At 41.4% G+C, this 27,488-nt stretch overlaps 1 protein-coding gene across 1 annotated transcript in view; it reads left to right on the forward strand.

Moving 5' to 3' along the window:
* Nucleotides 1-26,282, forward strand: part of LOC146798868 (nesprin-2-like) — a 1,144,883-nt gene extending 1,118,601 nt beyond the window's left edge. Inside the window, exons 108-112 of the mRNA XM_085627789.1 lie at nucleotides 505-636; nucleotides 17,368-17,564; nucleotides 23,224-23,356; nucleotides 24,047-24,229; nucleotides 26,046-26,282. Coding sequence (XP_085483915.1) covers nucleotides 505-636; nucleotides 17,368-17,564; nucleotides 23,224-23,356; nucleotides 24,047-24,229; nucleotides 26,046-26,282 — 882 coding nt within the window. The remainder of the gene's footprint in view (nucleotides 1-504; nucleotides 637-17,367; nucleotides 17,565-23,223; nucleotides 23,357-24,046; nucleotides 24,230-26,045) is intronic.
* Nucleotides 26,283-27,488: the final 1,206 nt, after the last annotated feature.

Genomic DNA, 27,488 nt, shown 5'->3' on the forward strand with positions numbered 1-27,488 from the left:
GAGAACACTTAATCCTGCATCTTGTTGGCATAGCAAACCTAATAGTAGTACCAAAATAAGAGACTGCGGCAAGAGATTTAGTTCTAAACTTCAAGATAAAGTTTTTCTACCTGGGTAAGTATAGAGAGCTTAGCAATTCAGCTCTATTTTACCTGTTTACTAAAGAAAAACCTACAAGTAAATTCACTTTACTCTCTAAATGTGAAAAAGAGGGTCCCAAATCGAGGCCATTACTTAATTTCTCAATTGCAAAACAAAAACAATGTCCATCATTTTTAAACTCAGATTACAGACCACTTTTTAGTTGTTAAATACGGTCTACAAACCAGCTGTGTAGGTTTTTAATGGTTTCACAATCCTTTAACTCCATTTTGTTCTGTCAGATGGGTGGGGATAAAATGACGACTGCTTTCATTGCATATGCAGTCCACGTGGTAGCGATTTGACTTGCACCATTAAGTATGCTCTTGATATTTATTTTGATATTTCGTTTGTGTTTTTAAGCAATGGGTCGAATTCGATGAAAATTATACATCTATTGACAAAGAGTTGGAGACTTTACATTCCACTGTGCCATCGGTAAAGCTGGTGGAAGAGACAGAAGGACGGTTAAAAGAAAGAATTGCTCTTTATCAGGTACATTTATGTTTTCTTATTTTGGTTCATGCACAAAGGTACGCCATGTATTGGGTATATTTTAACAAGAAGAAGCTAATTATTACTGTTTGTACATTGTGAATGTTTGTAATCAGATGGCATCTGCAGGTTTACTACAGCTCATGTGTTAAGAAAATTATTAAGCCAGGTCTGTCTCTCAAGTATAAACTCACCCCCAATGATATTAATAAATGTAAAAATGCAGAGGCCACCACTATTTCACAAATTACAGTTTTTTTGTTCAGCCTATTGTGTGCACCTTGATCCTCACTTGCCTACCGACAATCATGAGAAGTGCATGAACTGCAAGAAACGTCTGAAATTCTCCTGGTTTGCAAGTTCACCTTCAGAGCAAAAATGGATGCTCTGGCATTCTCAAAATGCTTTGTAAAGTGTGTTCTGGCTTCCTATTGAGTCATGCAAGATTGCCACTCAAAGCCTTTGTGATGCTTCGCCTAGATTATGGCAATGCCCTCTATCTTGGAGTTCCTCACTACCTTATCAAAACACTGCATATTGTGTAGAATGCTGCCACTAGAGTAGTGCTTAATCCGCCAGCTAATAATTCAGGAACATCACAAAGCTTTTGGCTATCTTCCAATGCAGAAAAAAACCCTCTTCAAACTCCTTTGCCACTCTCATAAGGCTTTCCATAACACAAGTCCTCTGTACTTGTCTTGCAGAATCTCCTTCCTCCAACCCTCGCAGCTTTAATGTTCATCCTTCTAGTAGCTAGCCTCACACCCTTGCATCTGTCTTTCTTGATTTGGCGGACGTTCCTGTTCTTACTTAGCCACCTCTAACTAACGCAAATACCCTCTCTCTCTAGGCATGATCAGCTCCTTCAACCTCTTCAAAGAGGAACATAAAACCATGTTGTTTGCTTCCACTGCGTTACGATACCCTAAAAGGGTGAGTCTCATACAGTTGCTTTCATCAGCAATATAAGACAATCGTTACCTAGCAACATTATCCCAGGAAAGTGATCAGTGCTGGATAGTTTTTATTCACCGCATGTCCCTCCACAAATGTTCTTATTCCTATCTCATAAAGACAATTTAGCTTTACTTTCTGTGGCAGTGTTCAGCAGAACAGAGATCCATACTTATGGAATCTTTTAACAATTCCGGAAGCCTAAAGTGGGAACAAGTGTCTTGGGTCTTTAAGTCACATATTGTGCCACTATAATGCATTGTCTATTTAGCATGTTTTTATAAGGGTAAGGAAATATTGGTGATTGTTACGCAACAAAGGCCTGCAATACTGAGCCTTTTTTCACATCCAGGGCCTGTGACTCATACAATCACAGGCTTTGAACTGCAAGTGGGCTTTTGCGACTTAAGATTTTGCTATGTGACTTATTACACAGGTTGCATTGCAAAATTATAGACTGGTAACAAAAAGTAGGTGCACAATTTGATGCTGGTTATGTTGCTTTGGGTCTGTATTCACTCACCACTCTGTTGGCCGGGATGGACCCCTCTCCTGGAATTGGCTGGTAAAGCAAAAAGGAAAAGTACTTTTCTAGAGCCCTCTGAGAGCATCACCTTCAAAGACCCTGCATGGGAGCAGGACTGGACAGGTACCATGATTGCTGAGTCTAGTTGGCTCTTATGACAATGTTTTCACTATCCCTGCCACAGAGGCCTATCTGATGTAGCCTAGTGATCGCCAATGCATGGAAAGGCAGAGTGGATTCTGGCAGCACTGTTTTGATGATGCTGCATTGATTAGTGAAGCGTTGGCATCCTTCTTCCTCACCCTCAGCACAATGGCAGAGATGCTCAGTTTGTAGGAAACTCCAGAGGAGTGTGGTGACAATCCTGTGCTGTGCTTGGAGGACTTTGCCAGATGCATTTGGATAGCTCAAGCATCTGTAATGCCTGACGAGGGAGACTGTGAATCACTTAAACCTCACAAAGATGTGGCAGGCTGCAGAGGCATGCTCATGCTGAGCTGCTACCAATATCCAGCAAGGAGATCGGGGGTATTTTTCTCCCACTACAGTGCCTCTAATTCCCAGTGCCTCTACTCAAAGATCTCTCCAATCCGAGTTCCGTCGTGGCTGGGCACAGATGTCAGTAGTCAAAGGCTGCACTGCTGGACATCAACAGAAGCAGTCTACTCTGACCCACTTACAAATTGGCTAAAAGTTAACCTAAGATATCAAAGCATGTCTACTTTCTAAATCGCTGCACTTTTGTTGGTCTATGTGTATTGTGTACTCTGTGTGAATGTTTAGTGTGCATGTCTGCATACTTAAAAATGCTAGTAATGCCCTTTTTAGGGCTTGCAGGACATTTTGTATAATAGGAGGAGCTTGGGGCTCGCCCATTGCTCACCATTCGTTGGCTACATTGTCTCTCTTATTTGCTGCCTCCAAATTGGTCAGCGCATTGCAATTTCACTTCCTAGATCTTTTTAAACCATGGAGCAGGAAATTCCAAAGGAATAGTCCTGAACAGATACAAAATTTTGGGAAATACCATCATTTTGATGACATTATTTCGCCCATACATAGACAGATGTAGATGGTCTAGCCTTTCTAATGTCTGATTGATTGTATTAATCATGGGGCCAATATTAATATCTGGGATTTGATCAACCTCTGCAGTAAGCTTAACCCCCAAATATGTTGCTACTGACACAATTGGCAAATCCGGCAAAGACTGCCTGCCTGAATAGAAAATCTGAGTCTTATCGGTATTTAATTTATACCCTGAATGAATACCATAACGCTCAGCCTGATCTTTAACTGCCGGATATGCCGGGATAATGTCAGATGTTAATATCGCGACATCGTCGGCATAGGCCAGTGTCTTATATTCAACATCATTAACCTTCACTGGGTGGATGTTACTGCATTGTTCTAATTTCTGCAAAAAGGGATCGATATATAATGAAAACAGGAGGGGAGAACAGGGACACCTCTGCCTAGTGCCCCTGCGTATATTGAACGTGTTGGACTCTTGTCCCGAAATATGAATCCTCGCCACCGATAGCAGATACAGAGCCTGGATTGCCTGAATAAATTCATTAGCCATCCCCTTCCATCGAAGGACGGACCACAAGAACCGCCAGGAAACCCTGTCAAACGCTTTCTCAGCGTCCAACAGGATCATCCCGATCGGAGACCCCGTGCCCAGTCAAAAAGGGAGATAGCCCTCCTGACATGATCAGTGGTGTCCCTCCCCGGAATGAACCCATGCTGTCATATGGAGACCAAACGATTAATAATACCTTCTAAGCTAGATGCTAAGATTTTTGAATAAATCTTACTGTCGGCGTTGGTGAGTGAAATGGGTCAATATGATGATGGATTTAATTCTGGTTTCCCTTTCTTTTTAAATACGACTATAGTAGTTCTCCTCCAAGAACCAGGAATACGCCCCCTCTGTGCTGATTGAAATAAAGATGTTAGGTCTGATCTTAATAAATTCCAAAATGTTCTGAAGAATTCGAGATGGATCCCGTCCGGACCGACAGCCTTACCGGTGGCAAGAGAAGTTATAGCTGTTTCTATCTCTTCCCAGGTAATTGGGGCCACAAAAATCTTATTTTGGTCTGATGTAACCTTAGTGGTTTGAAGATCTTCAAAAAATTCCTCTGCGGGTTCCTCCCCATTTCCGTCTACTCCTTCACTTTCTCCCTCAGTATAAAGCTGTTGGTAAAAATCTTGGAATACCTTCAGGACCCCTGTCAAGGAGTCCTGAATTTGGCCAGACTGATCTTGAATTCTGCTAATTCTATTTGAGACCTCCCTCTGCTGTAGTCGCTTAGCCAGAACCCTACCCGTATTTTCCCCAAGTTCATATCCTTCAGTTCTGTATTGCACATATTTAAGAGCAAGTTCTTCACCAAAATGCTGGTGTATTTTAGCCTTGAAAATGACAATTGACTGCTGACATTCTTCAATATTTTGGCCACCACAAATTTTCTGCATCAGCTGCACCTCTGCCAGCCTGAGTTGTTCCACCCAACCCCTCAGCTTCTCCTTAAGGGCCTTTCGGCGATAACAGGAGTAATTGAGAGTCTCTCCTTAAAAGCATCCCAAACTATAGGTCCTGAAGCCGAATTTCTATTAAAATCAAAAAACTCTGCCGCCCACTTAACCATATGCTCACAGTACGACTGATCCAACAATAATTTACGTTCAAAAGTTCATGGTCTCGGAGCCTCGACAAACCCGCTAGACAGAAGTTCCACCACTATAGGGTTATGATCTGGAATAACCCTGAGGGATATGCTAATGTTGGTTCCTTCTGCCATTTGACATGATACAAAAAAATAATCAAGGCGGACCAGCTTATTATGAGGGGTGGAATAGAAAGTGTATCCCAGATCCATCTGTTTGTGTCTATACCATAGATCGACCAACCCGTGCTCCCTGACTAACCCCCGTAAAGCCTTAAAGGTCCTAATTTTCCGCCCTTGATATAAAGAGTCGCTAGATAGATCGAAATTGCTCTCCAAGTGAATATTAAAATCTTCGCAGAGAATTAATGGGTGTGGCCACGTTGCAAGTTCAATGCTTAAATAGTTCAAAACTTCAGGATCATCCTGATTAGATCCATAGATAGAACAAATTGTAAAGGGAGCGCCAATAATTATAAATTTAACAATCACCCAACGCCCAAATTGATCCTCCTTAACTCTTTGAGATGTCCCTAAACCACGTCGTGCAAGAATAGCCACCCCCCTAATAGTGGTACTTTGCCGTGTATATTCCACAAGATCCAGACCAAGTTCCTTCAGCCAGCTACTTTTACTACTAGGGATGTGGGTTTCTTGTAGGCAAAGGACGTCAATCTTCATAAGTTGTACGCACTTGGCTAATAACCTCCTTTTGTTTCTATCATTTAAGCCACAGATATTCCATGAACATAGAAATATTCCACCGCTTCTACCTGTCATCTTTAAAAGAACCAAATTCTTTACCAAGCCTAAACAAATAAAGCAGAGAACAGTTCCCAATTGTACCAATATTTACCGGTTTCCTTAAACAGCAAGAATCATAAGAGAATATAAACAACAACAACATTACACCCCCCATCCCCCACCCTGGATCCCCCACTGAGGGAACCCTCACCTCCAGCCCCACCCCCCACCACATAAGGCTTGGGGACCAACTGTCCCTAGTGATGCTGAGCTAGCACCCCCACCCCTCCGTATGCTAGACCAGTAATCATAATCTGTATACTCTACATACATTTTTTTTAAAACAGGAAAGCGATTGTGGACAGCCGAAAAAAGAAGAAAAAATAGAATAGAATAGAGTCCTTAAGAGTCGAGGCTCAGGAAAGACAGATGCTGTCTAGGCACAAAACACAAGAGGTTTCAAGTTTCAAGTTGAGTTTAGAGACAATAGAAATTCTTTGGCCTGGATTTCCGATTGAAAGTATTGGGTATGCCCTTGAGCGACCACCTTCAATTTCGCAGGATTTAAACGAAAGACTTGAGCCCCTTTTGTTTGGAATTCTGGAATTAGTTGACGAAGGAGCCAACGTTTTTCCCACTGTCCTCTGACAGAAATCAGGCCGGACAAAAAAATGGCAACCCTTTCCTGCTCTTTTCCAGTCTGGTCTGGCAAGGTCATATAGAGATTCCCTGGCCCAAAAATTGTTCAGGGAAATTAGAATAGCGCGTGGGCGGTTATCAGATTGTTCTCCTGCTCTCCGCTGATTGAAAGGGAAGCGGTGGGCCCGTTGAATCTGAGTTTCCCAGTCCCATTGAGGCAAGTCTAGAAAAGCCTCTCCAAAAGGATCGATCACAAACTGGCGAACATCAGACCCTTCCTTTCCCTCCGGAATGCCCAAAACTCGCAAATTGTTGTGTCTAGCGCGATTTTCAAGATCGGTCAATTTCAGCAGAGTATCATCTCTTAAAGATTGCATTGATTCAGCCTTTTTCTTCTGCGAGCTTAGCTCATCTTCCAGTTGGGAAACCCTGGTTTCTGCCTCCCCGATTCTCGTGGCAAAGTCAGCACAAGTCTTAGCAATTCTACGAATAGAGTTTTATAATTTCCTGCAGGCACCTTGTGTCCGGGAGCTCTCCGCCCTTGTTTCCTCTCGGTGAGCCATAATCACTTGGTAAATCATAGACAGCGTAATCTCTTCGGAACAAATAGGCATGGTACCTGGCTCTGCCGATGACTCTCCCTTTCCCTTTCCCTCATTATCTATCTCACCCAAATCATGCTGCCAGTGGCTCCCTCGGCCCTATTAGCTGGAGTAGGGAGGACAGGAAGTTTCTTTACCGTACCGGTATTAACCAAGAATCTATCACTGTCTTCCCCCCAATTTAGGCTGCTCGTATCACTCCCTTTGCCTGCCCAGTCTTTATCCTGGCAATCGTCTTCCGAAGAGTAAGAGTGATCTGATAGAGAGAAAAAGTTCTCAATGACATCCTCCTCCCTACAGTTAGATTTGTTGCCTTCTCTCTGAACAGCCGTTTTAGTATGTTGAGCTGTGCCCACAGCCATAGTTTCCAGGTTATCAAATGGGTGGACTCCATTTCCCACAACGCATTGGGATTGCTGTGTTTGAATTGAGCAGTCTGTTATTGGCAATGGGAGAGGCATCTCAGTAACAACAACACCAGTCTCCAAAAGATTCTCTGCAACAGTATCTAAATTAGCAGTAATCCCAGAGGTAACTTCAGGTTGCCCTGCTGCCTCCGACTCTGCTCTCTCGAAAGGATGTGCTCCAGGTTCTTGTGGAGCTATCATAGATCCAGGAGGGCGGCCAAGTAGCTGACCCTCCCTAGACTGTGGGGGGCTTGGTCATTCCAAATTTTTTGTTTTATTATTGGGCATGCATGTTGCAACATATGGGGGTACTCCTAGTCGGAGATAAGATCCAATGCTCAGAGGCGGTCAGTCCAACTATTTATGAAATTGGTATGGGGGATGATGCTAAACATTGTTTGGTCAAGATTTTAGAACCTAGTTATAAAACGACCAGATTCTAGACAATTAAGGCAGCTTATCTGATTTGGAGAAAGATACGTAGCAGATTTCAAATTTTCAATATTAACAGCTACACGCCATTTTCGGCTTCTGGGATCTTACCTCCAATTTTTCAAGATCAAACCACACACAGATGAGGTAACCTCGGGAGTAGTACGGTGGGGGATCTGGGACATGAAGACCAATTAGCCTCCTTTTCCTTTTTACAAGAAAAATATGGTTTGGATAAACAAGATATCTTTAAATATCTACAGAGTTGTGATTTTTTAGATAGTAAAACACAAGGATCTGTTGTAAAATATGGGATGGTATCATTAGTTGAATTCATTCAAAAGAAATCTCGGATAGGGGAAATTTATCAGATGTTGTTGGAAACCATCCCTGATGATTTATTAAGTCAGAATGATAAATGGGATCGGAAATTTGGGGAGGAGGGTATCAATATTGAAGATTCACTTGAATTAGCCAACCAGACTCTATTATCAGGTAGCCTTCGGAGCCAACATTTTATGTCTATTTTTGATCTTTATTATACACCGGCAAAAATAGCCAAATGGGGAGGTAATGCGGGTGGCTCATGTAGTAGATGTGGGATGTTATCAGCAGGTACAGTACATATGTTTTTTTCTTGCCCTAGGTTAGTGATATTTTTTCAGAATGTTGAACATTTTTTGACAAAGGTTTTAGGGCTTCCAATTTCTATCTCTCCTGATATGGTCATTTTGGGAGTAGCGAGAAATGTGAGCAGGTCGCGTGCTGTCATTGGGCCTGTCTTCATGTCAATGGTCATAGTCCGATTGTGTATTACCTCCAACTGGGTTAGCCCTGACCCCCCTACTTTTTGTAACTGGCGCTCCCGGCTTCTAGCTGTATATAATATAGAAGTCTCAGTTTATCGTCTAAAAGGGCGAAGGAGACGGGAAACGGGACAAAAACCGTGGGCCCCTATAACAGATTGGCTTCAGTAACATGAGTAGCGACGGATATCATCAGCTGGTATTCCCCTTAGGAGTAAGCATGTAAATATGTAAATATGCTACAACTGCTAGTCTGGGATTTTATATTCTCATGATTATGATTATGATTATGATCTTCAGTTATTTAAATTGTCATAAACTATAAGGAGAGACTGGTTCTTATTTTTTGTGGTTAAATAATGGTGTATTTAAAGGTGATTTAAGTGTAGCATCTGTTTTTCAGTTTTTTCTAGTACATATTAAGGAACCAGGCATAATGTGTCAATATGAAATGTGGATTTGTTTTTTGCTATGTTTCCTATGTTTTTTTCTTGGTATTCTCTTCATGTTTGTAAACAACAACAATAAAAATATATAAATAAATAAATTTAAAAAAGCAATTTCACTTCCTCTTCTCTTGTTTAGAGCACTAACCAAGTACTGATTGATTCATTTGGATTAGTGCTCTTCTGCTACTAGCACTGTGTTTGAGATACAAATAGTTTCTTCTTCCCTGCCATGTTGCTTCTTTCTTCTTCACCCATGTTGCTTCTTCCGTGTTGCTTTTTCTCTCCCTCCCTCTCATTGTCAGTGTTGCTTCTTCCCTTCCGCCTCTCATATTCTTTGTTCTTCCCCCGTGGTACTTCTTCCTGTAATGCTTCTTCCCCCCACCTTTCACTCTCACGTTGTCTGCGTTGCTTCTTCCCTCCCACCCTCCTGTTGTTCTTGTTGCTTCTTCCCTCACACCTTCCACACTTCTGTTGTGTTTGTTCCTTTTTCTTTCCCACCCTCCCTCCAGATGTCTGTGTTGAGCCCTCACCCTCTTTAAACAAAAAACGTTATTACCAGGTCAGCCCTGGCTCCCAGATAGAACTTTTTTCCTCCCTTGTTGTCCATGTTGCTTCTTGCCTCTCACCCTCCCTTTGTCCATGTTGATTCTTGTCTCCGGCCCTTCCTCCTGTTGCTTGTGCTGCCGCTCCACCCACCATAAGTAAAAAAGCACTATTACACGGACAGTGCTATCCATGTCATAGTGCTTTTTTCCTAACCTTTAGTCATGCTGCACAGCCACACCACTGTACAACATGGCTAAAAGGCAGTTTCAAAGCCAATAGCTTCCACACAGGTAAGACCTATTGACTTTGCCAATGCTTGTTTGTAGCATGTGATTATGACTGAATTGGATTTTTGGCACTTATTAGAGCTTAGTGATGCTCATTTTGCACAGCTGTGTGCAACAAGCACATAACCAACTTAGCAATCTTGCTAGGATAAGGGCTTGTGGCATGCCAGTTCCATGCACTGCACTCAAGCAGGCATATTAACCCAGTAAACCATAATACGACTATTCAAACCGGTATCATTCGCTGACCCTTGCTGAGTACGGAAGATCTCTTCAGAAGGTGCCTTACTACTCTAAGGCATCCTTAAATCAATCATTCTTGTCACTGTATAAGAAACAAAATGAGAGAGAGAGCAAAAAAGTGACATAGGTGCTCTTCTCCTTTCCCCAGGGCTGTGGTCTTGTGTGCGCCAGGGACTGAGCTGTAGTGTGTGGCGAATACTTGTGCTCTTGATGCTGCCACTTGCCCAGTATGCTGTATTAGATAAACTTGTTATGCTCCTGTTGTGTTAGTGTGGTGTGTTTTTCTAGCATAGTAAAAACCTCTTCATTATCCAGCACCCAAAATGATTGATAATGCCTATGTTTGTTTCTAAATGTAGCAACATGGATAGTTTGTTCCTTCATTGTGCCATGGAACGTTTTTGGAAGGGCAGTGAGCTGCATTTCAAAATGTAGCAACAATGATTCATGATCACTTGAATAGTGTCATTGTAGAGTTTCGTACAAGTGCTGTGAGACTGTCAGCAGTAGCAATGTGTAGATTCCACTAAAGGCATGTGCCTCAAACTTGTATATGATGCCGGGGCTGTACCAATTGCTCAGCACTGAATCTGACTTTTGAGGTGCAGTGTGGGAGCCAGACCAAGTGTTTGTGAGGACTTTCAGATACTTTAGGTTTGACAGCAGACATTAAACTCAGGTGATTTAAATTGTTTGTTGATTAATTGAGGTCCTTACGTAAGTTTGTAAGTAAAATGCAAGGCTTGGATAAATTAAAACATACTAAATGAAGTGTAGATGCAAGTGCATTGTTCAAAACTAGGAATGCTTCAGATGACTGTGTCAGCTTAATAGGTCTCTTTTGAAACAAGGAAGAGGGTTCATTTGGGTACCGAGCATGAGATAGGATGGTTATCTCTCTTCAAGACCACCTTCTTACTTGGAACAGAGGTTCTAGGGCCTGTCTTCTAAAAGGAAAATACAATACTTCTGTGATTCATACGCTTTTTCTGTTTAAACAAGCATTGGTAATGCCACTTTGTCATCCTTTGCCACTTCTTGTGTTGGCTTGCCAGTGCTTGTGTGGCACTAGCATTGTCAAAGTCAATACTGTCAGGCAGCCATCTGGATTTCAATATTTTTTAAATTTTTAATTTAGTTAATTTTGCAGGGTAACCCTCAAACTTATTGCTGAATTTGTTTTTGCTGGCCTTAGGACTCTGAGCATGTTATCACTGCCAACCAGTGCTAAAGTGCATGCACTCTCTACTTAAAACATGGTAAAATTGGCTTATCCTCAATCTGCATATTTAATTTACTTATGACTCCCCAGTAAAGTGCACTACATGTGCCCAGGGCTTGTAAATTAAATGCTACTAGTGTGCCTGCAGCACTCCTTGTGCCACTCACTTAAGTTGCTCTTTAACCATGAATCAGGCCTGCCATAGCAGAGCAGGTATGTGCAGTTCTAAACTGCCACTTCAACCTACCAAAATTAACCTTTTGCCAAGCCTGAACCTTCCTTTTTAATACATATAAGACACCCCTAAGGTAAGCCCTGGACAGCCCAGAGGGCAGGGTGCAGTGTATTTAAAAAGCAGGACATGTACTTTTAAGTTTAACATGTCCTGGTAGTGAAAAACTCCTAAAATGATTTTTCACTACTACAAGGCCTATCTCTGCCATAGTATAAGATTGAAGTTGCCTTATTACGTTTTATAAGTGTAATTTCCAAATGGGACGAGATAACTGGTCCATGTTTGGTGTCTCTGGAATCCTAATTTAAAATCCTAATTTATGGTAAAGATGGCTTTTAAATTACAATTCTGAAAATGCCACTTTAAAAACGTTAAAGACACACAATTGATGGACGTGATGCAGAAAAAATCAAAACATTCACCCCCAGTCAAGAGATCTGGGTTAAATCCATCATTCTTTTGCTCACCATGCCACCCCAGTTTAGACCTGGCCATATGCAAATCAGTCTTGACCCTGTGCCTCATGGGAACAGTCCATCCCCAACTGCCAAACCAGGTCCTCCCTGGACCGGAAACAAGCATCCTAGGACCGTTTTCGGGGTTTCACCCCTCATCAGCCAGGATAGCTCGATTCCAGTGGCACAGTGAGCCCAGGACCCACGTCTGGGTATACCTGGCACACTTAGAGCGTGAAAGCAAAAGACACACAATTGATGGATGGAATGCAGAACAAATCAAAACATTCACCCCCAGTCAAGAGATCTGGGTTAAATCAGTCATTCTTTTGCTCACCATGCCACCCCAGTTTAGACCTGGCTATATGCAAATCAGTCTTGACCCTGTGCCTCATGGGAACTGTCCAGCCCGAACTGCCAAGCCAGGTCCTTCCTGGACCAGAAACAAGCATCCTAGGACTGGTTTCGGGGTTTCACCCCTCATCAGCCAGGATAGGTTGATTCCAGTGGCACAGTGAGCCCAGGACCCACGTCTGGACGGAATGCAGAACAATTCAAAACATTCACCCCCAGTCAAGAGATCTGGGTTAAATCCATCATTCTTTTGCTCACCATGCCATCCCAGTTTGGACATTGCCATATGCAAATCAGTCTTGGACCTGTGCCTCATGGGAACAGTTCAGCCCGAACTGCCAAGCCAGGTCTTCCCAGGATTAGAAACAAGCATCCTGGGACCGGTTTCGGGGTTTCACCCCTCATCAGCCAGGATAGGTTGATTCCAGTGGCACAGTGAGCCCAGGACCCACGTCTGGGCATACCTGGCGCCCTTAGGGAGAAAAAAGCAAAAGACACACAATTGATGGACGGAATGCAGAACAAATCAAAACATTCACACCCAGTCAAGAGATCTGGGTTAAATCCATCATTCTTTTGCTCACCATGCCACCCCAGTTTCGACCTGGCCATATGCAAATCAGTCTTGACCCTGTGCCTCATGGGAACAGTCCAGCCCGAACTGCCTAGCCAGGCCCTCCCTGGACCAGAAACAAACATCATAGGACCGGTTTCGGGGTTTCACCCCTCATCAGCCAGGGTAGCTTGATTTCAGTGGCACAGTGAGCCCAGGACCCACGTCTGGGCATACCTGGCGCACTTAGGGCAAGAAAGCAAAAGACACACAATTGATGGACGGAATGCAGAACAAATCAAAACATTCACCCCCAGTCAAGAGATCTAGATTAAATTCATAATTCTTTTGCTCACCATGCCACCCCAGTTAAGACCTGGCCAAATGCAAATCAGTCTTGACCCTGTGCCTCATGGGAACAGTCCAGCCCGAACTGCCAAGCCAGGTCCTCCCTGGACTAGAAACAAGCATCCTAGGACCGGTTTTGGGGTTTCACCCCTCATCAGCCAGGATAGCTTGATTCCAGTGGCACAGGGAGCCCAGGACCCACGTCTGGGCATACCTGGCGCACTTAGGGCGAGAAAGCAAAAGACACACAATTGATGGACGGAATGCAGAACAAATCAAAACATTCACCCCCAGTCAAGAGCTCTGGGTTAAATCCATCATTCTTTTGCTCACCATGCCACCCCAGTTTAGACCTGGCCATATGCAAATCAGACTTGACCCTGTGCCTCATGAGAACAGTCCAGCCCAAACTACCAAGCCAGGTCCTCCCTGGACCGGAAACAAGCATCCTAGGACCGGTTTTGGTCTATCGGGCTATCCTGGCTGATGAGGGGTGAAACCCCGAAACCAGTCCTAGGATGCTTATTTCCAGTCCAGGGAGGACCTGGCTTGGCAGTTCGGGCTGGACTGTTCCCATGAGGCACAGGGGCAAGACTGATTTGCATTTGGCTGGGCTCAAACTGGAATGCCATGGTGAGCAAAAAACAATGGATTTAGGCCCAGATCTCTGTACTGGGGTGAATGTATGACATTTTTCTGCATTTTGTCCATCAACTGTTGTTTTTGCATTTGTCACCCCGTGTGGGACAGGTATGCCCAGACGTGGGTCCCGTGCTCTCCATGCCACTGTAATCAAGCTATCCTGGCGGATGAGGGGTGAAACCCCGAAGCCGGTCCTAGGATGCTTATTTCCAGTCCAGGGGGGACCTGGCTTGGCAGTTCGGGCTGGACTTTTCCCATGAGGCACAGGGTCGAGAATGATTTGCATTTGACTGGGTTCAAACTGGAATGGCATGATGGGCAAAAAAACGATGGATTTAGGCCCATATCTTTGTACTGGGCTGAATGTATGACATTGTTCTGCATTCTGTCCATCAACTGTTATTTTTGCATTTGTCACCCCGAGTGGGACGGGTATGCCCAGACGTGGGTCCCATGCTCTCCATGCCACTGGAATCAAGCTATCCTGACTGATGAGGGGTGAAACCCCGAAACCGGTCCTTGGATGCTAATTTCCAGTCCAGGGAGGACCTGGCTTGGCAGTTCGGGCTGGACTGTTCCCATGAGGCACAGGGTCAAGACTGATTTACATTTGGCTGGGTTCAAACTGGGATGGCATTGTGAGCAAAGAAATATGGATTTAGGCCCAGATCTCTGTACTGGGGTGGATTTATGACATTGTTCTGCATTCTGTCCATCAACTGTTATTTTTGCATTCGTCACCCCGAGTGGGACGGGCATGCCCAGGCGTGGGTCCCGTGCTCTCCATGCCACTGGAATCAAGCTATCCTGGCTGATGAGGGGTAAAACCCCTAAACCTGCCCTAGGATGCTTATTTCCAGTCCAGGGAGGACCTGGCTTGGCAGTTCGGGCTGGACTGTTCCCATGAGGCACAGGGTCAAGACTGATTTGCATTTAACTGGGTTCAAGCTGGAATGGCATGGTGAGCACAAAATCAATGGATTTAGGCCCAGATCTCTGTACTGGGGTGAATGTATGACATAGTTCTGCATAGTGTCCATCAACTGTTGTTTTTGCACTTTTAGAAAGTTGGCATTTTCTTGCCTTAGCGTTTAGTGCATGCAGCCTGCCTGTAGTCACATGACTGGGTGTAGTTTGATTATGGGTTTTGTATATTCCTCCTAGACAGCCACACACAATGGGAGCTTAGGTGTGACTAGATGGGGTATCAGTGGCAGTATGGTGGAGCTTGGCCGAACGTTACTTACACCGGAATAGGCTGTGTCCTGTCTCCACACAAAGGGTTGCATACCCCCTGTAGTTAGTCTTGAGTCAGGGCCAGGAACGCCAGGCATCTGTGCACTTCAATGGCATGCCTCTAGAAGCTTCTCCCCACTTGAGAGGCACAACTGTGTATAAAGGAAGGACCTCAGACACCACCACTTCAGTACATTGTTGGACCTGTGGATTGTCTGCCAGGAAGAAGGAGAGCTACAATGACTGCGCTCAACTTGACTTCTGCTCTACAAGGAACTGCTGCTCTGACCTGTCGTTGAGGAGGAAGAACTGGACTTGCAGCTCCACCTTGAACCCAGCACCCCAGAGTGACTCAAAGGGCTAGTCTGCTGGCCTCCTGATCTGAGCCTCAGGGACATAAAAGGTTCCCCAACAGCTCCTGGACCCTTCTTCAGTGAGTTTTTGACCCCCAAGTGGGGACCTTCAGATCCAGGACCCTTGGTGTGCCTCAGCAGGCTGTTAATTCAAACTTTTGGCTTTTTGCGACCACAAACAAGCCCATTCCGACCGGAACTGCTCAACTTGCATTGAAAACCAGCGGGAGCTGCCACTAGCCCATCTCTTTGCACAGCACTGTTGACTGCCAACGCAAAGCTCCAGTCTGCCAATCCGCGATGTCCAGCCAGCTCCTCGCACCATGCCGAATGCCACCTGCAGCGCTCTACTTGTTCCCCACGACTCTCTACAATGCGAATGCAACTCTTGGCACAAAACTTGGGAAGGTTTGGACTAATCTGGGACTGTGTCCGATCTGCACTCTATCACGATCAGCCTGAACTTTTGACTTTGGTTCGGTCCAGCGTGACCAGATAGCTGTGGTTGATGCTTTATGCTCCAGGTGCTATACTGCAGTGTATTCTTTAAAAAAATATTTCTCTGTTCTACTGATTGGATTTTTGTCACTTTGATCTTGTTTTATTTATTAAATTATGCTCTATTTTACTAACCTAGTATGGGATTTTTTTGTGTGGTGTTGTCACTTTATTATTGTTTGATGTGTTGTTCAAACACTTTACATATTGCCTCTAAGTTAAGCCTGACTGCTCTGCGCCAAGCTACCAAGAGGTTGAGCACAGGTTAATTTGGGGTTTGCTTGTGCCTTACCCTGACTAGGCTTGTGGTTGCTGCTTAACCAGGGCTCACACCCCAGTCAACCAGTAACCCAATTTCTAACAAATGAAAACATAAAATGAGTTTTTTAAAACGTTCTGTAAATATCAGGAATTTGGAGTTGGAGGCTAAACATTAAGTTGGTATCCTCAGATTGATTCGTGGGAGCAATGCAAATGCATCAAACATAATATAGTATTGATAATGAGAGGCTTCAATTGAAATAAGAAAAGCTCCAACCGTCCCATTACAATTAAAAAATGTTATTTTTGTATATTTGTTTGTGAATATTTCATCATTTGTCTAGTTGTTTGATGAATGGCAGTTTCTGTATTTTTTGTGCATTGCTTTGCATTTTAAATCACAGAAAATGCTTAAGCCTCCACCCCTAGCTTCCAGTTAAGACTCAATGGAGGGTCCCTGGATTCCAATATTGACTCAGGGAGAGTGTCTGGGTTTCAAGAATGATTACGTGACGGTCCACAGAAGTCAAAAGTTTAGGAATCACTGTTTTAAAGAATATAATAATAGAATTCCAAGATGGCCACCGCTAATACAACATTTATCATCTTGGAACTCGTTTTTTTCAGTGCTTTAATTATGTACTTCAAACATGGCCGTCATGTTCTATCTCTAAATGATGGCTTTTGGAGATTTCAGTCCTTCTCACAATCTTGACAATAGGGTGACAAAGCACTACCCACCTACTTTCCCCTCATTAGCCTGGTTAACATTAAGATAAAGCGATACATGAGGATGTTGTTGTGGTAGTTGTGGGACTAAGTCAAATTAGATGGCTTGTTGTCCATTCACCAAAGGGTTTTCAGACCAACAATATTTTGACAATTTTTGTTATTAATTAGTAGATTTGAAAACACAAAAAAGACCCCACGTTATATGTCATTTGTGGACCAGACAGCCATATTTGATGGGGTATATGGCCCACCAGTGTAGAAAGCTGACATATTGGAGCATTCCATCAAACTTGCTACACTAATTCAAGCATCGGGCATTTAGGTCAGGGCCTACCATTCACGAATAAGATCTCCACAAACCTGGGATTTTGATTTGATTACTGTTATGGTAACAGTTTCGATTAATCTTAATGAACATCTTTTATGACTAAGACTAGTACCTCACCTTATTTCAAACCTTACTTACCATTTCCCACTAAACCTTTGGTAGGAGTAACTCATAATCTTACTTTCATTAATTCTTTTCATACAGCAAATCAAGAGAAACATTGAAGAGAAGCATGCTCGACTTTACCAGACAATTCGAGAAGGTAAAAGGGTTTCATGTGCAGTGAGTTGTGACAAGCTCAAGACCCAGATTTCAAACCTAGAAACCCAGAGCTCATCCATTAGCAAAACCGTCAACCACGAACTACACAGACTTGAAACCTTGCTCCAACATTTGAGCTGGTAAGTGTTTTCATTAATAATATCAAGATCAACCCATGTAGCCGGTATTTGCAAACTCCTGCTCCCTATTGTCATAAACGTTGTCATCAACTGAAAATGTAACACTTGACTAACTATTAAATACTTTGACCCTCAGTTTTCTTCTTGCATTTTAGAAATTATTTTCATAGTTTATATGGTGAATAAACAGTAAGTACACGATCATGTTATACTTAAATAGTGTCTTGATTTCGTAGGAAAAAAAGCATACTAGGTTCCTAAAAGTCAAGTGTCTGAAATTTAAGGGTATTACAAATTAGGTGAGTACAGTACTTGACAGTCAACGGAAACAATTCAATGCCCCAACTACATTGTTCTGATTGCTAATTGTTTCTATTTGAATCTATATATTTATTTTGAGGAGAGGTTTGTCAGGGATGCTCCAAAACCGAGTGTATAAACCAAACAGGGATGATAAGTGTGCTTTACCTTTAGGAACAGTTCTACTATTGGAGTGCTCCTGAATTTAAAAAAGGAATGCCAGTTTTAGAAGGTGACCAAAAAAATCTTTTGGTGAACATCATAAATTACATTTATAGATGGCAGCTCTGAAAGGCCAGCACAATGAATTGTAGATACTTTCAAATTAAATATTTCACTTATCACAGTATCACTGAATTGTCAATGTGGTTATTCCTTTTCGTGTGAGCGGTGAGTGCTGGGAGGGAGTGCATGGTATATTGTTTTGAGCTATTTTTCACATACTTGTCTTCTATGTCACAGGTGGGCATTCAACACAGTTTCCTAGTTGTTCTGTTTTAGTAACAATTCAGGGGTTATCTGCCTAGCTCATATCTCTTCTTAGGTATGGAGAAAAACTTAGCTTATGTGTGTACTGTGTTTCATGTGTTCATAGTGTCGGGTGCGTTAAAACAAAAAGCAATAAATCACTTCTTGTACATGGGAGTTTCTAAATGTAATGTGCTTGTTTGCATAACACCCCTTCTCTGTGATACAATCTCAGAGCAATTCTCAAAGAAAATAATGTGAGCCAAACGTATTTGTTGGAAAAAACAGCAAACGTTGCTTTTCCATCAGCAAATTCGACTTCTGTAAAGCCATTCCAAGGATATTATACCTTCATTCTACTGAAGTATTGTTAGACCTGACATCCTTGCCATGGTATTCCACTTGACATTTTGCCTTAACCCCCTGTTTTTGATGAATTCGTTTTTCTTGGCACTAGGACTCTGTGCACTTTACCCCTGCTAACCGAAGGTACAGTGCTGGTTTTTGTACCCTAAAACATGGTAAAATTGGCTTACACCTATTTGGAACATTTAATTTACTCATTAGTCCCTTATATATGTTACTACATGCACCCAGGACCTGGAAAATAAATTCTACTAGTGGACTGCAGCACTCATTATGCCATTGTAGCACTGTTTTGAACTGCCATTAAGATCTGATAAAGTAAACCTTTTGTCAGGCCTAAAGCTTCATTTTTAAAACTCATATGTACTTTAAGGTATGCCAAAATTGCAAGGGTTGGGTCTGTGGTATTTAAAAAGTAGGACTTTTGCATTTAAGCTTTAGATGTCCTGTCAGTGGAAAAACTTGTTTTCACTGGCTATCTCTCCCATAGACTAACATAGAGTTACCTTATTACAATTAAGACGTTATAACTTCAGGCTGAGAGCAGATGGAGAAATGTTGTTACACTCAAATCAATTTTAATTTGAACACCTCTTTAATGGCAAAGTCGGATTTTAAATTGCTATTCTGAAAATGCCACTTTTAGAAAGTTGGAATTTTTCTGCCTAAACCAAATGTGCCTTTCTGGTCAAATACTCAATACAATGTCAACTTTTTTTTCTCTAGTCTCTCCTAATCAGACATAAGACAATACTGTGTAGCCTGTCATTATCTTAAAGGATCTCAAAAGGTCCTGCAAATACATAGTTTAAAATTGGTTGCCTGTCTATGGTTAGCTTGCTGTATTCTAGGATCTTCCTATTGATTCATCTCAGATTCAAGAACGAGAAAACCACAAGCATGTTTTTATTGAGAAATCAGTGTTACCATATCCTGCAAAAAAACATTTTTGCAGGATATGGATACCTCCAGAATCACAACAAGGCATAATGAAATCCTCTCAGCCCCTATTGCATGGGAGGAGGTTGAATTGCCTATTAAATCGCTGGCTAATGGCAAGGCCTCTGGACCGGATGCTATTCCGTTAGAATTTTACAAGACTTTTGCTCAAGTAATTCAACAGGACCTTTTAGTAGTTTTTAGGGAAGCTCAGAGGGGCATTATACCTGCATCTTAGAGGCAAACAACTATTGTACTTTTTAAAAAGAAAGATAAACCTGCCCAGAATCCGTCATCCTATCGTCCTATTTCATTAATTAATACGGACAGTAAAATTTATTCAAAGATTATAGCTACTAGGCTCGCTGCGGTAATTACCCCTTTAGTGTCTCTTCGGCAACATGGCTTTATTCCTGGTAGGGATACAGCCGACCATGTAAGGCGGGTTATTGCCTTGCTAGATCGGGCACAGGCCACTGAATCCCCCCTCGGGGTGATCCTATTGGACGCCAAGAAGGCGTTTGATAGGGTCTCCTGGGGGTTTCTTTGGGCAGTGCTCCGTTGGAAGGGGTTTTGTTCCGAATTTATACAGGCAGTGCAAGCATTGTATATTTCCCCACAGGCATCGATTCGTATTTCTGGGCAGGAAACCTGCTTATTCAATATCGGTAGGGGTACAAGAAAAGGTTGTCCGTGCTCACCGTTGCTTTTTGCTTTGTACATTGACCCGTATCTTACTAAAATTCAAGAAGACTCAACAATCTTGCCGGTTACGGTTAATGGTACAGATTATAAGACGCTGGCATACGCTGATGACATTGTTATTTTAACAAGGGATGTCTCCATGGCGTTCACAACTATAATTAATCTGGCACACCAATTTGAATCATTGTCAGGATATAAGCTGAATGTCGACAAGACGCAGATTCTTCACTCAGCTTTTATGTGTCCCTCAGACATCCCTATAACTACGGAAGCAACGTATCTGGGGGTTAAAATCTCTGCTTCTGTGTCTGATATCCCTGATATGAATATGCTCCCAGTGGTCAAATCTATTAATTTGAAACTTCGAAGACTAGATCATTTGCATCTCTCGTTATATGGCCGCTGTAACATTCTTAAAATGTTAGTTTTGCCGAAATTATTATATTTGTTCAGAACTATTCCGTTAGAATTTTCTTTAGCCTCGTTGAGTAGTGCTGAGAGGGCTGGTTTGAGATTTCTCTGGGGGTATCGTTGAGCACGGAGGGCAGCAAAATGGATGTGCCTCCCAAGAGCTCGATGGGGGTGGGCAGTCTCAAATTTGCTAATGTATTCCTGGTCAGCTATGCTGCAACACTTTGGAATTCTTTTAGTAGGGGATAGGGCAGCTGTCCCTTTAGCAAACAGGCCCACTATCTATGAAATTGGCCTGGGGGATGCGGCTAAAGGCATTCTGGTAAAGATACTAGAACCAAGTTATTTAAAAAAAACAAGATTCAAAGTGATTTATGCGGCGTTTGTCATCTGGCGGAAGATTCGCCGCAGGTGTGTTATTGCAAATATTAATATATATACGCCCTTCTCCGCTGCTGATATGTTGCCATCAATTTTTCAGGATCAAGTCATTTTAAGATGGCAGCTACGTGGATTGCAGGTTATTGGTGATCTGTGTTCGGGGGGGAAATATCTACTTTTTCTTTTCTTAAGGAGAAGTTTAATTTACATACCCACGATTTCTTTAAATATCTTCAGATCAGAAGCTTTCTTGATAAACCCCGAAATGAGATGACTATTAAATGTGGAAATATAACTATAATTGAGATGGCTCGAAAGAAAGTAAGAATAGGCATGGTCTATCAGTATCTTTTATCCTGTCTGCCAGATGATTTGGATTCGCAGGATTTAAAGTGGGATGGGAAATTCGGTAAGACAGGGGTTGATACTAGGCTCACGATACAGTTAGCAAGTCAGGATCAGTTTCAGGCAGCCTACAGTCTCAATGCTTTATGGCGATGTTCGACCTATATTATACACCCGCTAAGATTGCAAAATGGGGGGACAGAAGGGTGATAGATGTGCCAGATGTGGATTACAGGCTGCGGATACAGTGCATATGTTTTACGTGTGTCCTAAGTTGGGGATATGTATGCATGAGATTGAGCATTTTATCAATGTGGTCTTAAAGATTCAGATCAAAATTTCCCCTGAACTTGTGATAATGGGGTACAATGGTAATGGGTCTAGTGGGGGCTCCAGATCTACGGCTGCTTTTCTTTTTCTTGCAATGGCAATGATTCGGCTATGTATTACATCGCAGTGGATTAGTTCTGAAGCTCCAACTTTTTGTAATTGGAGAGCCAGGATGTTAGCATTATACAATCTCAAGTCTTCTGTATTTCTGTTAAGGGGGAGGAAAAGGCGGGATTTCGGGGCTAGAATCTGGGCCCCCTTCAAGGACTGGTCTGATGGCTGATGGGTCTCATTGATTTGGTTTAGGTTTTGTTTGTACAGTTGTCTATCTATGTCGTCCCCCTGCCTCCCAAGCTTGTTCCGTTTATTATTGACCTCTTTTATAGTACAAGTCTCAATAGGCCAATGTTTGTTTAGTATCTAGGATCTGAATTTACTTAGGTAAATAGTGTTTTATTTCATATCTCACGTTTCATGTTGGCCATTTTCTGTGGTCTCTTTTTTTTCTTTGTTCCTTTCTTTATATTATTATGTTTTGTATAGTATGCCTGTCATGTTTCGTATCATTGTAAAATTTAAAATAAAAAAAATAAAAATAATTTAAAAAAAAAGAGAAATCAGTGTTACGATCTCTACATATTGTTCTCTGAACTAAATTTGAGTCCTTAAGAAAACATTTATGTGTACCTTTCTTACTGTTGGTTCAGCAGTGCACCTGATTGCTTAATTTGCCAATAAATTTCTTTTTGTTGTGTCTTAAATCATAAAGGTGCTGTCCTAAAGTAATTACACACCATACCATGCATATTGTACACTTCCTATAGGTCAAAGTTCGAGAAATCCCAGTTTTAGGATGTATCTATCATATTCAGAGCACAAGTGTGCATGTTTAATTTGCATAATTGTATACTGTGGGGTGTTCATATGCTTGTGTACTGTGGTTAAATGTTTGATCTTGATTTTAGGTTCTCAAAGAAGATGAATATTTGAAGCTGCATGTGAATCTATAGACTTTATCTAAAATTACAAATCACTCTGTGTCGATAACTACCTGCAGTGGTAATAGAAATACCAGTGGAGACAAATAGAGTAATTTAGAAACACGAATGGAGCGAAATGCAAGAGACACAAGAGGGAAGAAAATAGCTGTGATTGTTAAATATGTTTGTGTTTGAAAATAAAATTGGAGCGTCTTCAAATGTGATACTGCCTGAAAATAATGCCATTTGTCTTCAGCTCTCAGAACCCTCTATGAATAAATACACTTCCATCCTTTAGGTTTGACTTAAATATCCCATAAATAAATCTATGAGCATATGCAAACTGTGTCAATAGTAATAAGTAATCTTTTCTTTCCATTACAAGGTTTTTAGATTCTTAAACATGTAACATTGCTTTCATATGTGTTCCATAGTTACAATAAGGAGGCTGATAAGCTGACAACTTGGTTGAAGAGTACTCTTCAGAAAATGAGCTACTGGAAGCAGGAGTCCCTGAATGTATCACAGGACTTGGAGACGATCAGGAACAACAGCAACAGCTTCTTTGTAAGAAAAATGCAATTTTGCTGAAAAGGCAAATGTCAAGTTAGGAACCCCTGCAGTCACGACGTGTTCCATTATTTAGACTCCTTTTGCAAACTATGCTGTTCATAGTGGCAGTCAGGTACCCTTTTGCTGGTGGCATCCTAGAAGAATGCCTACTAAATTCTTGTCCTAGATATTCTCTTGGTGGCAATGTGGCCATAAAACCACTTTCCTCTGGGCATTTCCTATCTGTTCTTTACATTTTACAATGTTTTCTAACGATTAACTGAATTCCATTAATGGTTCTACCTTTTGTTTGAGTGGTCGGAAAGACTCATTCACGTAGCTATTTTACAGTATAAAAATAAATAACATACTGCAATGGAAATATAAAATATACAATTACTTTATCTATTTTCAGACGAATATTTACTATTTACTAATCCCTACATGCTAAGTTGAAAACCAACCAACAAACAGTTTATGTTAGTATTGGTTTAGGATCATGATCCACAGTACAATGTAAAGGCTCTGTATTTCACATTGATGTACATTGATGTACAAGCCTTCACGTAATGCAGCAAATTTTGAATTGTGACCGATGCTAACCTATGTTCTTAGTTAATGTATACAATAAGTTTAGTAGAGATTATTTTCAAACTAAAGCCTATATCATCTAAGTTTGTTTTTCCTCTTTCCAAACACATTTAGGAATTATCAAAGGAAGTAGATGAAAAATCATCTCTGAAGACTTCAGTGATAAGGACTGGTAACCAACTTCTACGTCTGAAAGAAGCTGACACTGCAACCCTTCGCTCAAGTCTGGCACAGTTTGAGCAGCAGTGGACAGAGTTAATCACTGAAGTTCCAGAAATCCAAGGGAAACTGTTTCAAGTAAGAAGTGTTTCATTTGCAGTTTCAGTGAGTCCTTATTAAGCTGAAATCGTAAATAGCATAATTTGGAAATGTAACTAACTTTTTGAGTTGTCTTATCTTTTATATCTGATTTGGCTTGACTACAAAACCCAAAGATAACTAAGTGATTTGCAGTTCAAAAACCAAAGGAACAGGGATCTTTACTGTTTAGTGATTGAGGACTTCAAAATTAATGGTATGCAGTTTGTTTTACATTTTTGGATAAATATTTAGAGTGGTGCAGACCTAGCTTAGTGGGGAGTTATGCATGTATGCACATTGTGAGCACTAGCTAAAGCAAATAAAAAATAAGTACAATGCATCTTGGCTGGCAAATGTACAGCAAATTCAAAAATTTTGATTTTTCCTTTGGAAAGTAAATGAAGTGATACATTGCCTACCGGTGTAAAGGGAAAAGGCCTGGGGTAAATTCTCTGATTTTTATGCATGCTTTGTGAGCGAAATTGTGAAGTCAAGGCATGGCCTCAGATAAGTGTGAGTGAGCTCCCTTGTGTGTTAGATGGCCCCTAGCAAAAAGGTGTTGTCAACAGTACTGAAGTAAAGAGAATTGGTACATTGACCACCCACTAAACTGGCCTTCTCCTCTACCCCTCACCTTACAGTTCCTGCTCGGGTGACTTGACAGCTTTTACTTTACTGCCAAGCAGCAATAATTAAATACAAAGCTGCGTGAAATTAAGGGGGAATACAAAATATTGCATTAGGGTGGTGGCATTGGATTTGATTTTGTGCATCTTCTTTCGTTGGACCACCTAAAAACGTTTCTAAGTTGGAATAGGGTTGGGCCAGAGTATATAGCCACACATGGAACACATGGAACAGTTTAAATGGTATGATTGTGCAAAGGATGGTCTTATAGTTCCTACGATAGTGCAATAAAAAGCTGCTCAGTGTTTAAAACACTGTATATACACTTTAAACATTTTTTTAAGTATTAAACACCATAAAAATTCAACATATGCTAAGCACCCTATTCACTTTAAGTATAATCAGTAGATGCCAGTGTTGGTTGTCAGAATATCAATATCAGAAATATGTTCTGACCATAATATTGTGTCCTAAATTAGTTTACAAAGATATTGTCATATCTGTTATGGATTTTGTATTATTGCTTCCACATTAGCGATATTTTGTAAATATGATTTAGGACACAATATCTGGTACAAGACCCCAGTGTTATAACCCAACAATAAAATTAGGGAATGCAAAGATCAAAGCAAAGATAAGAGTTTTTGAGCAAGAATTCCTTATTTGATCAATCTGAATGATAGCCCTCCCAAATATTTATTTTTTAAATATGACGAGACGCAGGCAAGCATAACTCTTACTACCCAAAGGAATATGGAGAAACACACTTCTGATCTCACTGACTTCTCCTTATTATACCATATTTGTCAGCAGCTAATGTCTCACCAGTAGAACCAATTTAGTTGCCTTTTCCTTAACAGAAAAAACTTGGTTTAAAGTTGGGGGGAAATAGACATTTGTGGCTGTTGGAATTGATATCATCACATGTTCATTGACACACCCTTTATCAAAGGCATTTTCATGTGAGGAGGTCCAATAGAGCCTCCCCATGCACAGTATTAATTGGTATTATGTTTTATTAGGCTCTAGTGATTTAATCAGCTCTTGTCAAAGATCATTTAAAAAATGGTTTGTTTACTCGTCACTGTTGTACACTTTTGTTTGCTGCCAAATACATTATCATAAAATGATAAGAAAGATGTAATCAAACTACTCCAAACACATTGCTCTGCATCCACATTTGTAGCTACAAATGGAAAAGCTGTCGTCCCGTGGGGCAATCACTGAATTGATGACTTGGATGGACCAACTGGAGCAACAGATTAAAGATAATGTTTCTCTGGATGCAGTAACCAGTGCTTCCCAGTTGGGAGATCTTCTACGGGAATACAAGGTAACTAAAGACGGCTTATATGCCTCACTGTGTGCATTAGTAATCATGTTCGGTGGGATGGGATGGGCTTTGAACATTAGCTTCAATTGAAAAAGCTTTTTGTGTTTGACAAGAAGTTTGTATATATGTCATTGAGTGATTAGTGGTGGAATGCATTGATGTTTGATTAAGGTTTATCTGAAGTCATCAGCCTAGCAAGGGTGCCATAGGACATAACACAAGCAAAGAAAATGGACCGCCTGCACCCACCTCAGTTGACTAGTAAGAGACAACTATAATTGGGATGCAGAGGACCCCTCTGACCTCTGGGCTGCAGGGACACTGCAACTGCTGCATTAGTGATATCTATTCCCTGCCCCATAATTAAAGAGTACATAAATGTGTACGTACACAGAGTCACTGTGTGTTACAGTTCTACTGTCGTTCATGTTTTGCTTCTGCCCACCACCACACAGAGCCTTGACAGTGAGTCAGCTCACCTCAGCCATTGACTCTCTAACTGAGTTAACAGACTGCAGCTTGAATAATTGCATATTATATCATGTCTTAAAAGAAGTGTACATCAGTACCATAGTTGATGGACCAATACTTACTCTGCCGAATTCTTGTCCTTTCCATTCTTTCATTTTTAAAGTCAATGTCATAAACTATGGCCTCCGGTAAAAGTAATTTAAAAAAAAGCCTATAGTACGTTTTCCTTACACCACCAAGAATCATATTTTCCTGAGATATGTATTAAAACTAAAAATGGTTTGTAGACCTGTTCTAAGTTCACTTGCCTGCTATTTTTTCTCTTAACCTTTTTTTTATTGCAAGCATATGGCTGGTACGTTTTCATTTTTATTTAGTGTGCAGCTGCAAAAAGTCAATCTAGCTAGCTTGCTAAGGCCAGATCTATTGATGTTTGCCAGTGCTTGTTTGTGGGGATGCCACTCGCTTTAATAGATAACTCCGTATTTGCTTTTGCTCATCTGGTGCCTTGGCGATTTTTCAGCATGCATTGTTAGTTTGTCTGTTACTTGAGAATGCCACTGAGAAATATGTGAATCAGTTTTTCGAAATGATAGTTGGAAGCACTACTGAGGATAGAACGGCAATTTTGTTGTCAGGAGCAAAAAACTTTATCTGTTGGCAATTGCGGCTACTTATGCAGGAGGAGTAAAATGTTCTAAACGGTAATAACTCTTTTTTTGTTTTGGTAATGCAGTTCAAATATTCGTGTTTATTTATTTGTTTTATTAAGAACTACCTTATACTCAAGTTGGTACGGTAAATGCCAGTGGAAAGCAGCGTTTA

This window comes from Triturus cristatus, chromosome 9 (genome assembly GCF_964204655.1).
Source record: "Triturus cristatus chromosome 9, aTriCri1.1, whole genome shotgun sequence".
NCBI classification, from domain to species: Eukaryota; Metazoa; Chordata; class Amphibia; order Caudata; family Salamandridae; genus Triturus; species Triturus cristatus.